The sequence below is a fragment of the Vicugna pacos genome, chromosome 16 (assembly GCF_048564905.1).
Source record: "Vicugna pacos chromosome 16, VicPac4, whole genome shotgun sequence".
In the NCBI taxonomy this organism is placed as follows: domain Eukaryota; kingdom Metazoa; phylum Chordata; class Mammalia; order Artiodactyla; family Camelidae; genus Vicugna; species Vicugna pacos.
Genome location: NC_133002.1, coordinates 39,667,071 through 39,679,845, shown reverse-complemented (window position 1 = coordinate 39,679,845; position 12,775 = coordinate 39,667,071). Strand labels below are relative to the sequence as shown.

The 12,775-nt window shown below is 41.5% G+C and overlaps 1 protein-coding gene across 1 annotated transcript in view; it reads right to left on the bottom strand.

Annotated features, from left to right (window-relative positions):
* The window catches only part of MYO1D (myosin ID), a 311,631-nt gene that overhangs the window by 77,448 nt on the left and 221,408 nt on the right, over positions 1-12,775 (bottom strand). Inside the window, exon 21 of the mRNA XM_072938959.1 lies at positions 6,443-6,597. Within this exon, the coding sequence (XP_072795060.1) occupies positions 6,443-6,597 (155 nt within the window). The remainder of the gene's footprint in view (positions 1-6,442; positions 6,598-12,775) is intronic.

The following is a 12,775-nucleotide window of genomic DNA, read 5'->3' as shown; positions in this document are numbered from 1 at the left end:
CAGCCAGCCCTCCATCTTCAACATGTATCTGCTTGGGAGTTTTCCGAGTGCCAGGAATGTTCTGAACACGAGGGAAACTGCCGTGAACAACAGAAACAATGTCCCTGCTCACATGGGGCTTATAGTCTAGTTGGAATATATACAGTAAGTAAATAACTGAAGACACAGTGTCAGATGCAGAGGAAAGCCATGCGGGAAAACCAAGCAGGGTAGGGGTCAGCCAGTACTGGGGCGGAGGAACCGGTACTCTTTATAGGATGGTCAGGGAAGGCGTGGGGAGGTGACATGTGAGCAGGGGTGAAGGATGTCCCGCGTCCCTCTCAGTGGGCCTCTGGCTGAGCAACACTTCTAGTTGCCAGTCCTAAGGAAAGCTGCCATCTCTTCCTGGGTTTCTGTGTGTATCTCTATTGGAAAGCAGAGGACCTCGAATTGTTCTTTTGTCACCACAAATGAGATGACTTCAATAATTATCCTTTTAAATGGCTCTAATACTCCATTAAGCAGATGGACCATAATTTAATCACCCAGTTTTCTATACAGTTGATCCTTGAACAATACTGTTTTGAACTGGGTGGGTCTACTTATACATGGATTTTTTTTTTTCAGTAAATACTGCAGTACCACATGATCCACGACTGGTTGAATCCGTGGATACAGAACTTCGGAGACAGAGGGCTGACTTCTGCTCTTGAGCTTCTGAGGATTTTCTGCCGGCGGGTCCTTGAGCCAACCCCCCTTGGATTCTGAGGGACAAATGTAGTTGTCTATCTACATTATTTTCAACTATCTTTATTTTACTTGTATATTTTTAGTTGGAACATTAACTATTACAATCAGCAGCCATGCATTCAAGGAAAGCAGTTGGGGGCTGCAGAGTAAGAGCCAGGAAAACCTGCACCTGGGTTCCAGGTGGAAGAGCAGGGCGTTAAGGCACTGCCGGACGGGGAGGGGCAGAGGCTCTGCCAGGTGGCCTCACTCCTCCACTTCCTGCCCCTCTGGGCAGGAGGCCCCATCTCCCCTGGCCCCTGCAGTGCCTGGGCCACAACCAGTGGCCTGCTTATTACTCTGGTTCCACCGATAGTTTTAGTGTGAGTTAAAAAAGAACACAAGCAAACTACAACAGAGAAGCAGGTCAGGTGTTCAGTTAAATTCAGTAACGGTGCTCCTTTAATCAAGCAGATATTAAAGAGACTCCTTATGAAAAACAAGCAGCAGACGGCACCGACTTCTGGCTTTCATCCACAGAAAGAGAACGGGAAAAATAGGAAGTTTCTGTGCCTGAGACTGGGGTTGTCCTGAGGTTCCCAGCATCCAGACGGGCAAACGCCTGGGCAGCTGCTTGGGGCTCAAGGGTCCTCTGACAGCTTAACAGTGCGGAGTTCCTGGTGACTCCGCAGCTGGGGCGGCCAGCGAGAGGCCATCTGTTTACCAGTGGGCAGAAAGGCTCACCACCAGCAGGTAGTCACCGCTGAGCGTGAGCTACACACTGAAGGTCGAGCAGCCTGGCCGGGGGAGCCACTGGGGCAACGGCACAGACGAAGAAACCTCACCGCAGCTTCTTGTGACCTGCACAACGGGACCCCACCGAACGGCGGTTCTCCAAGAGGCTTTACTTCACCCTACTCAGTGCCCTGAGAGAGATGATTCACTCAGAAGGCTCTTTTGTTCTTTTCTACTTCTCTCAACAGGAAAGGAGAATAACCATGAACTCAGAGCCACCTATAATACACCTAGAAACCAGCTGCCATTTGTTTATTTAAAAGAAAAAAAATTTCTAGGTAAGTAGTACATATACCTGTTGTCTAAAGTGTAGAGTGAAGAACAAATAAAACCTCCCTCCTACCTCTTTCTCCCAGTACCCGTCTCTCCTCTCCAGAGACATCCTTTCCCATTTCCCGAATGTCTTTCTGGATATAGTCTATAATGTACATAATACTGTGTGTGTGTGTGTGTGTGTGCGTGTGTGCGCGCGCGCGCACATGAAAGAGATAAATACACACGCACACACACACACATATATGTCCTTATAATTTTTTAATTGTGTGTATTTAAAATGAACAAAGCATATTAAAAGCTCTGAGAAGTACTGCAGTGAAGAAACCTGTCTATCGTCATCAGCATATCTGAAACATCCAACTTCAGGGCCCCTCCCTTTCTCCTTTGGTGCAATTCTGGTGTGTGGAAGGTAGCCAGGACTTGCTGGTACAGCAGGATCAGGTGTTTCTGGAGGGTGTCAGTTCTCAATGGTCTGTGCTTGAGCCATGCTGGTTGTTAAATAATCTAAATGTCACCCTTTGGAATAGACTTCATTAAAAGGCTGCCTTCAAATGTTCTAGAAAATGTGAAATGTGTGGGTGAGTTCTTGCAGAGGCAGAAATAATGGGTCCAGGTTGCATAAAGACTGAAGGAAGTGAGAGAAACTTATTCATACTTAGTTAGAGAAATAATTTATACTTTGCTGGATTTCGTTTCGGATTAGGATGGAAGGAAGTGCCAGGAAAGGGCTGGCTTCAGTTTGTGAGGGATGATGGTCATGAGAAATTCATTACGTAGAGGAGAAACCCATAAGCTTTATCTTTTTTGTTTTCATTTTGAATTATGATTATTTCAAACATTTTTCATCTAGAAGCTTGATTTGGGTCTGTTTTTATATATTCCACATCTCTAGCTAACTTCCGAATACCTGAATTTAGCTGTAATGATGGTTTTCATGTCTGTGTCTGCTGATTCTAAGCCCTTTGTCGGCTCTGGGTTGGTTTCAGTCAGGTGATGATCGCTTCCCCTCATGATGGACTGCACTTTCCTGCCTGTCTGTACGCCTGGTAATCTTTGATGGGACGTCAGACACTGTGAATTTCACCTTGGGAGAGGGGTGGATTTTTTTGTACTGCTATACATATTCATGAGTTCTGTTCTAGGACACAGTTAAATCACTTGGTAGTGTTTTGATCCTTTTGGCTCTTGATTTTAAGACTCATTAGGCGGGACTTGAGGGGGATCCTACCCAGATCTCAAGCGTTCTCGCTCTGTGCACGCCTCTCCTCCCTGGTACTCTGTCCTGCAAACTGTAGCTGCCCTGGTCTCCCCCAGACTCTTGCCTCCACCTCCCGGACTCAGGGAGTCTCTGTGCTCCTGCTGGCTTTCCCCTGCGTGCACCATGGCCTGGAGCTCTCCCAAGGCAGGGTGCTGGGGTGGCTGCAGGGCTTGCCCTGGTAGATTTTCTCCTCTCAGGGGGGTCATCGCTCTTCACTGCCTGACGTCCAGGGTCTTGAAAACGGTTGTTTCACAGGTTCCGTCTTTGTGTTGTTGTTGCTGCTTCAGGCAGGAGGGTACGGTAAGGCTAGTCCCGCCCCTGTCCTTTTTTTCTTTTTTCTTCATTTGCCTTTCTTTACTTCCTTTGCTGATTTTTGTATTGCCAGTGCACAGTTCTCTTGCTGATTTCTTTCTGGTTTATGATTTGCTGTGAGTGGGGGCAGCTGTTGGCTGAAGTGCGGCCCCTGAAGAGGTGACGTTATCATGCTGGGGTTGTCCTAGGGTTTCGGCTCAGGTTGCTGACCTCCTCTCATCCTCTCTCCAAACTGCAGCATCCTCTGCCCAAGGCCACTTCTCCCCTCAGTCGACTGTGTCCTTCCTCTTCACCCTCCGTGCACCGGGGTCGGCATGACTCACACGTCTCCTCAGGCTGTAGGCGCTCTGGGTGGTAACCCTGTAACCGTCTTTGCTCACGTGATCATGGTCGGCAGCTGGAGGTCTGCTTCATATTTGTTCCTATTCCTATTTCACTGAAGATTTATTCATTTTGTTTGTATGTTATTTATTGGGTGTAATGAATATTCAATGTTATCAAATAGTACTTTTGTCTTCTCTGAAGAAGCATTCAGTGAATAGGTTAACAGACCTTTCTAATGGATAACCACCCTTGTGTTCTCAGGGCACAGCCTCAAGGGTTATGATGCATTGTTCTTTTAAAACACTCTTGGATCCAGTTTGGGGCATTTTATTTAGAATCAAAAAGAACTCTCTGCAACAAAGTGGGACTGGACTGTAATTTTCTTTTCTTGTGCTGTCCTTCTTTGCCTTGGGTATAGTGTTTTCCTGGCCTAATAAAATGAGATACTCTCTTTTCCACGCCCTCCTACCCCTGCCAAATTATTTACCTCTCCCTCTTCTCTCTGCAACTTGGCCAGAACTTTGTTCACGGACTTTAAGTCCTAATCATCTCTGTAATTTTTCAAGCAATGACTCCTGTTCAAATCCAGTCTATCAACAGTATATTTTGTTATTTTGAGCCCTTTCCTCCCAACTTCTAACTAGAGAACTCTTCAGAATGTACTTTAGGGAAATCACCTGAAAGATAAAGAACTGGCCCAGAGTTAAATCCTTACCACCTTTGGATTTACAAAGTTAACCCAGGGACACATAAGACTACGTGACACATTGTTATGCTTATAGAATACAGTATGATTTTCAAAGTCACACCAATGATACTGTACTTGACAACAAAGGAAAATAGCTAGGGAAAAATCAAATTAACCTTTTCTCAAGAAGTCAACAGCAAGTAGAGGACTACAGCCCTAAGTCCAAATTTCAAGCCGGAAATTTCTCTGGCAGACAGGAAGGGTTTTTTTCCCTCTCGTTTGAACTTGACTTTTTAATTCACAGGATTAAGGACACAGGATAGGGTAATCAAGAAAAAACTGGAAAAAAACCCCCCAAAAAACCACTTAAAAAACCCCCAAAACCCCACCATCTCGACAGCCTTCTTCTCTTCCTTCCATTTATAAATTTTTAAAGACAGTTGAAAGTCTTACAGATATTAGAGATAGAAATGTATCTCAGAACACAGAGGCTAGGAAAAAAAAGCAACTGATGGATTCTAAGAACAAATTCACTTATCTCCCCCACTTGTAGAGGCGTTTAACAGAGGCTGAAATTTGCTAAACAAGGGCACAGATGGAGAAAAAAATACTTCAACTTCCCAGGCAAAAACTATTAGTATAGGCATCCAAATTCAAGGTAATAAGTTAAAACCCCTGATTAGCCATACTTTGCTATAAGTAAATATTAGGAGGAAAAGAGACCTACTTATCCAAGTTGCAGACTTAATGGTAGAGATGCCTTCTCCATGTCTTTCCCTTCCATTCTAAACTCTTCAGTATTTCTCTCAGCTTTATGTTTGGCAGATGGAAGGGACTTTTTCAAAGGCCTTTATGTTTATTATTATTTTTTGGTAATTCCTTAGTTAGATTCTTATTTTTTTCCCCCACCGGATGACCACTAAACATCATTTTGCGTATAGCATTTAAAAGCATTTAATTATATAAGCTATTTAAAGATCTGTTTTGATGCACAATATGGTTTTAACATAAAATAAATGGCCTACGCAGCTCACTGCTAAAATTATACTCCATACATTTATCAGCCATCATGAACACAGTAGAATTAGACGTTTGGACATCAGATTCTAAATACACTTTTGTGAAGAGAAAAGCCGTATCAAAATTTAAAGGAAAAAACCCCAACACTAATAAGGAATACTAGATGACTCTTGGAAATTTAGGAAATGTCTTTTAGGAAGAAAAGGAACTGGATATTGGGCTCATTTCTCAGTCCCTGAGTTTGGAAGAGCAGTCCCCTCCTGGCCTCAGGGTGGTGGTGGTGGTGGTGGTGGGTGACAGTAAGTCATAAGGGGAAGAAGTGGGAAGAACATCTGACTTTGGAGCCAGAGAAACACCCAGCTCCAAATACTCCATGACCTTCTTTGGGAAGAAAAACACCATCTTTAAAATGACTCCAGGAAGTAACCAGACAAAAATCACTCCCCACCTTAAAATGACCCACTCACTGGTCCCCATCACCATCAGGATCTGTTCCGTTTATATTTCTCATATCACTATTCACTACACAGACGTACACAACCACCTAGGCAGCATCTAGGTTTCCCATGAAGTTCTCAGACAATGCCACATTCCATCACGACCCCATGGGTTTCTGCAGAGGTTACTGCCTCTTCAGAATTCCTTTACTCTTCGTGGACCTACATGCCATTCTAGGCCTGCCTTCTAATTTGTTTACATTCCTAGTTGATACTCTAACTGACTGTATTTGGGGTACATGAGAAGCTGTGACAATAAGGATGTAAAGTAAGTTTTCTGTCTTTTGGATTTAATGACATTGGGATTGGCCGTGAAGAAATCACCATTAGGGAAAACTCTCGTTGTTGGTTCAGCTGGAGGCTAGAAAAGTAGAGGATCTTTCCTAATCTTGAGGCTAAGCCTGGATATTAATTTTGTCTTCTGTGAAACAGATGACTTAAAAGTTGTCCTCGAGAAGGAAAACAACTCAATATACTAAAATTGGCACAAAACAAGTTCAGTGAGAATAACGATGGAAAGAGTTCATATATTTTAAACTTGTCTTAGTTATAAAAACCAAAATTTACCTCTTGAAATGATTCACCAGGACTCCAACCAGTTCTCCAATTCGACTCTCGTGGGTTGGCTGTTTGCTGAAGAGGCAGACAATGAGGTCTTTGTTGTCTTTGGTATGGAACACCACAAGCTGGTCCTTTCCATTGGAGACGCTCAGACCAGTCAACTGCAGAGAGACAAAGCGTGGAAAACTATTAGGATGGTTTTCAAAAAGAGGAGCTTAAAAATACACTTTGTAATGGTTTTAGTCAGTCACTCTGATGACATTAATCTTTATCAAGTTCCATGAAACACACAGATGGAAGGAAATAATGAGAACGAAAATGAACGAAACCGAAAACAGAAAAACAAGAGAGTAAAATCAATGAAATAGAGAGCAGGTTCTTTCAAAAGACAAATGAATTTGCTACACCTCTAGTCTGAAAGAGTAAAAGAGAGAAGACCTAATTACCCATATTAGGAGTGGAAGACGGGCTATTACTACAGACCACATAGACATTAAAAGGATAATAAAGGAATATTTTCAACAACTTTATACACATAAATTCAACAACTTAGATGAAACCAAACGATTCCTTGAAAGCCACAAATTACCAAAACTCACCCAAGAAGAAATAGATAACCTGAATACGGCTCTATCAAAGAAATTAAATTTGTAGTTAAAAACCTTTCAGAAAAGAAAACTCCAGGCTCAGATAATTGCACTGGTAAATTCTACCAAATACACACACACACACACACACACACACACACACACACATTTAATTGAAGTATAGTTGATTTACAATATTGTGTTAGTTTCTGGTACATAGCAGAGGGATTCAGTTACATACATATATTCTTCTTCATTATAGGTTATCACCAAATATTTTTTTTTATTGATTCATAATCATTTTACAGTGTTGTGTCAAATTCCAGTGTTCAGCACAATTTTTCAGTCATTCATGGACATATACACACTCATTGTCACATTTTTTTCTCTGTGATTTATCATAACATTTTGTGTATATTTCCCTGTGCTATACAGTGTAATCTTGTTTATCTATTCTACAATTTTGAAATCCCAGTCTATCCCTTCCCACCCTCTACCCCCCCCCTCGGTAACCACAAGTCTGTATTCTCTGTCCATGAGTCTATTTCTGTCCTGTATTTATGCTTTGTTTTTGTTTGTTTGTTTTTGTTTTTTAGATTCCACATATGAGCGATCTCATATGGTATTTTTCTTTCTCTTTCTGGCTTACTTCACTTAGAATGACATTCTCTAGGAGCATCCATGTTGCTGCAAATGGCATTATGTTGTCGGTTTTTATGGCTGAGTAGTATTCCATTGTATAAATATACCACATCTTTATCCAGTCACCTGTTGATGGACATTTAGGCTGTTTCCATGTTTTGGCTATTGTAAATAGTGACCAAATATTTAAAAAAGAAATAACACCAATTATCCATACCTCTTCTAGAAAATAGAAGAGAATACTTTATAACTCATTTTATGAGCATTGTCCTGATACCAAAAACAGACAAAGGCAGTACAAGAAATGAAAGCCACAAACCCATATCCAATATCCTTCATGAACATGGATGTATTCAGGATGGCCAACAATGTATCAGCAAATCGAATCCAAAAATATACAAAAACAATAATACATCAAGACCAAGGAGAGTTAATCTAAGAAATGCATAGCTAGTTTTGTATTAAAAAAAAGCAACCAATGTAATCCATCACAGCAACAGAATAAAAAAGAAAGCCACATGATCATATCAACTGATGCAGAAAAAGCATTTGACAAAATTCAGCATCCATTCATGATATAAATCTCTCAGCAAACCAGGATTAGAAAAGAATTCAACCTGATAAATAACATCTACAAAAACGCCACAGCTAACATCACACATAGTGGTGAGAGACTGAATGCTTCCCCCAAAGATCGAGAGCAGTGCAAGGACTTCTACTGTTACTGCTGCCGTGTAACCTCTTACTGGAAGCTCCAGCCAGTGCATTAAGGCAGGTGTAAGTAAATTAGAAAGTATACAGATTGAAAGGGACAAAACAAATGACTCTATTTTCAGATTACACAATCGTCTATGTAGAAAGTCCCAAGGAATTTACAAAACAGCTCTCAGAACTAGTAAGTGGGTTTGGCAAGGTTGCCGAAAAAACAAAGTGAACAGACAAAAATATATTGATTTCTATATACCAGCAATGAAAACCTGGAAACAGAAACCTGAAAACAAAACCATCTGCAGCAGCTTCAAAACCAAAAATACTTAGATAAAAATCTAACAAAATATGTGCAGACCTGTAGGCTGAGAAGTACGAAATGCCGAAGAAAGAAATCAGATGAAAATGCCGATGAGAGAAATAAAAGAAATCTAAATAAATGAAGAGAAATAATGTGTTTGTGGATTGAGAAACTCAATATTGTTCAATATTGCCAATTTTCCCTCAATTGATCTATAGATTTAATGCAGTCCCAACAAAAATCCCAGAATTTTTTGTAGATATTAACAAGCTGATTCTAAAATGTATATGGAGAGGCACAGGAACTAGAAAAGCCAAACAATATGAAAAAAAAGAACAAAGTTGGAAGACTCACAGTAGCTGATTTTTTTTTTTTACTATAAAGCTACAGTAATGAAGATAATATAATTATCAAAGGGATAAAAACACAGGTCAGTGGGAAAAGAACGGAGAGTCAGATACGGTCCCACAGAAACATGAACAACTGGTTTTTCGCAAAGACGCAAAGGCAATTCAGTGGAGAAAGGGTAACTTGGACAGGACATTTGGATAACTCAGAACATTTGGACACCCACTTGCCAAAAGAAATAAACATGGACCTAAATCTCACACCTTATGAAAGATCAATTCATCATGGATTAGAGATCTAAATGTAAAAATGTAAAACTATAAAACTTCAAGAAAACATAGGAGAAAGTCTCTGCAACCTTGGACTGGACAAAGATTTCTTAGAAATGACACCAAAAGCACAACCCATAAAAGAAAAAAAATGTTAAGCTAAATTTCATCAAATACAAAGCTTTTTGCTAAGAAAGATATTGGTAGGAGAATAAAATGACTGCCCACAGACTGGGAGAAAATATTTGCAGAGCTCCATCTAATAAAGTACTTGTGTCCAGAATATATACAGAACTCTTAAAACGCAAGTAAGAGAGCAAACAAGCCAATGTAGCATGGGCAAAAGATCTGAGGTCACTTCACCAAAGACCTATGGGTGGCAAATGAGCACATGAAAGATGCTCAACAGCCCTAGCCATTAGGGAAATGCAGACTCAGACTACAAGATATCGCCACAAACCTATCAGAACGGCCCAAATAAACAAGAAACAAAGAGGAAGAAGAACAACAAAAGTGATGGCACCAAATGCTGGTGAGGCTGCAGAAGGACTGGAACGCTCCTCCATCACTGGTGGGGATGATAATGGCACAATCACTGGGAAGCCAGTTTGGCAGTTACTCAAAGAGTTAAACACAGAATTATCACATGACCCACAAATCTCACTCCTAGACATTTATTCTAGAGAAATAAAAACTTAATGTTCACACAAAAACTTACACAGGGATATGTACAGCAGCCCTATTCGTAAGTGAGCCAAACTGAAACCAACCAGAACATCCATCCACAGGTGAATAAACTGTGCTACATCGATACAATGGAATGCTATTCAGCAATAAAAAAAGAATGAACTAATAATGCAAATTACTGACATGCAACTACATGGATTACTTTCAGAGGCGTTATGCTGAGTGAAAGCAGCCAGTCTCAAAAGGTGACATATTGTATGACTCCATTTATACGATATCCTAGAATATAGATGTCAGCATTTGGGGTCGGGGGGAGGGGGCCCTGGTTGGTATAAAGGAGTTTTTGGGGTTCATGGAATGACTCTGTATCTTCACTGTGGTGGTGGTTACAGTAATTTGTGCATGTATGAAGACCCACAGACTGGTATACCATCACCACCACCAAAAGCCAATGTTATTTATTATACGTCAATTAAAAAAAAATAGCTCCTTGGTTGCTTTGATCCCTAGAACTACTTTGGTCAATAAAGCAGGAGCCTGAGTGATTTCTCATTGTGGTTTGTTCTTCTATTGCAGAAAATACCAAAGTGCCACCTCCTGGCTGCCATCGGTGCTGTCAGTCAGTCTATAGCATTGACAGGGTATCCACTGTGGGCAGCGCAGAGTGCCGGGCAGCTGGGGGTGGGGATGGAAGTACCAAAGATGCAGACGGTATAATCCCTGTTCCAGGGAAATTCATAATCCAGTTGAGCAGCAGAGACAAATATCAAACAACCGAACGCTTTTAACACTTCTAACAGTTCATACATTTGGAAGACCGTTTAGTCCCAAGCTCGTATTTCACAGATAAGGAAATTGAGGCTAGGAAGTTAGCTGATTTGTAGGCCTTGAAACTGGAACTCAGGTCTGCAGACTGACCCAGGCCCATGTTCTTTCCATCATGGTAGGCTTTTCCAAATATCACATACAAATGAACATAAGCTGTAAAAATGTGTACCCCTAAATGTCAAGTAAATAAATTTTCATTGAAGGTGAGTTTTAGGTTGATTCTAAAGGATGCCTGGGTCAGAGCTCAATGGAGGGAAGGGAAAATATTCAAAGAACTGGAAATCATTTCACAAGACTATGTAGATCCTGGGCTTTCCAAGGCCCTAGTTAAGAGGATATATCAGTATTCCTGCCACTTAGATGTACCCTATTCAGACAATTTTCTATGATTAAATTAAATATACCATTTTCATTAAAAAACATGTTATGTCTATGATGCTTCACTCTCATTTGATTATTTTATATGCAAAATCCAAAATTGAGTTTATGTGGCACTTCACAGGAGAGCTTGATTAAAGCCTAATAAAATGAGACTTCTAACATCAGTAATTCCGCTGGCATATCTCGGGAACATTAGTTGCAGGGGTTCTGGGAAAGGGACGGATTCAGCAGTGAAAGCTGGAACTACCCGGACAGAGGAGCCCTTTCTCAACGCCGTCAGGCCAGAGCACAGGCGCCGTGCCTGCTTCCGCAGCCACCTTCCTGCGGTGTGGGCGTCCCTTCCTGTTCTCCCCTGTTCTGCCCTGTCTGGGTGGCTTCACCCTGCGGAGCACCGAAATTCTTCATGCGTGCTCTCAGGCCTTCGGGTGTGGCCGGGTCTCAGCAGAAAAGAGGGAGGCAGCACTTACTTTTCTCTGCTGCACACATAATGAAAGGTTAAGTCCCTGTGTCACCAGGGCAGGACAAACAGCATCCAGGATGTCTGTTTTCTTCTGGGAGACAGGATGGCAGGTGGGGAAAAGCAGTGCAGTAAGGGACGGCCTGAGTGTGCATCTCAAATCCGTCATGTGAGCCTGAGTGAACCATTCCCTTTCTTGGGGCATCTGTCTCCTTTTCTGCAAAATCAGGACCCTTACCAGATGCCTTGTCTCCCTCATGAGATGGTGGTAAGGATCAAATAGGAGCAATTCTCTCTGGGGTTTAAAAAGATAAATAAATAAAACCCGTCTGCCTTCCAGGGTTTTTACACTCTAAGATGAGATAGGATTGGTGAAACCTGAAAACCTTCACAGAAGCACCACGCCAAGGGAAGGTATCGTAGGCAAATATATCATTAGGGAAGGGGTGTCACGTAGGGCAGGGGCCACACACAAATAAGGTCTCTCAATAAAAGTGAACCTGCTTATCAAGACTTCCCCCTGCTAGCTGCCTTCTTATTTTTCATAATTCGTGAGTGAGCTCTACGCTATGATATATCTAAACTTTCCTCCTCTTTAGTTTTGAAGATCTGAGCAGGGCAGATACAGTCTCGGATGGTAATCCCTCTCAATTCTCCCAGACCCTCCGCAGGAAGGAGGTTCACACAGTGAACACAACAAGACAAGTAACAAGGTCCGGAAGTCCTGAAGGAGGGGGCTGGTCTGGGGGGTCAGAGCAGATGGACTTAAGTGCAAGAAAGCAGAGAGAACTAGAAAAGGAAATCTCGAATTTGTACTCTCATTTATGAAATAAGTGCAAAACGGACCAGTGTTAGGAAGAGAAATGACTCTGAAAAATAAACGTGATAAATTAAAAACACAACAGAAGCAGTGAGGAACAGAAGAGATACTACAGAAATGAAAGAAATGGTTGAAGAAAAAATTTTCAATGTCAAAAAGATTTGAGTCTTCAGATCGTAAGGAGTCTGGGGTACCAGCCCAATTTGCTTTCCAGGGAATCATACGGAAATGTAACGCAGAGAAAAGTTTTGAATTTAAGTGTTAGAGACTAAATATGTTAATAGATATTTTCTATCTTTTACTATTTTTAT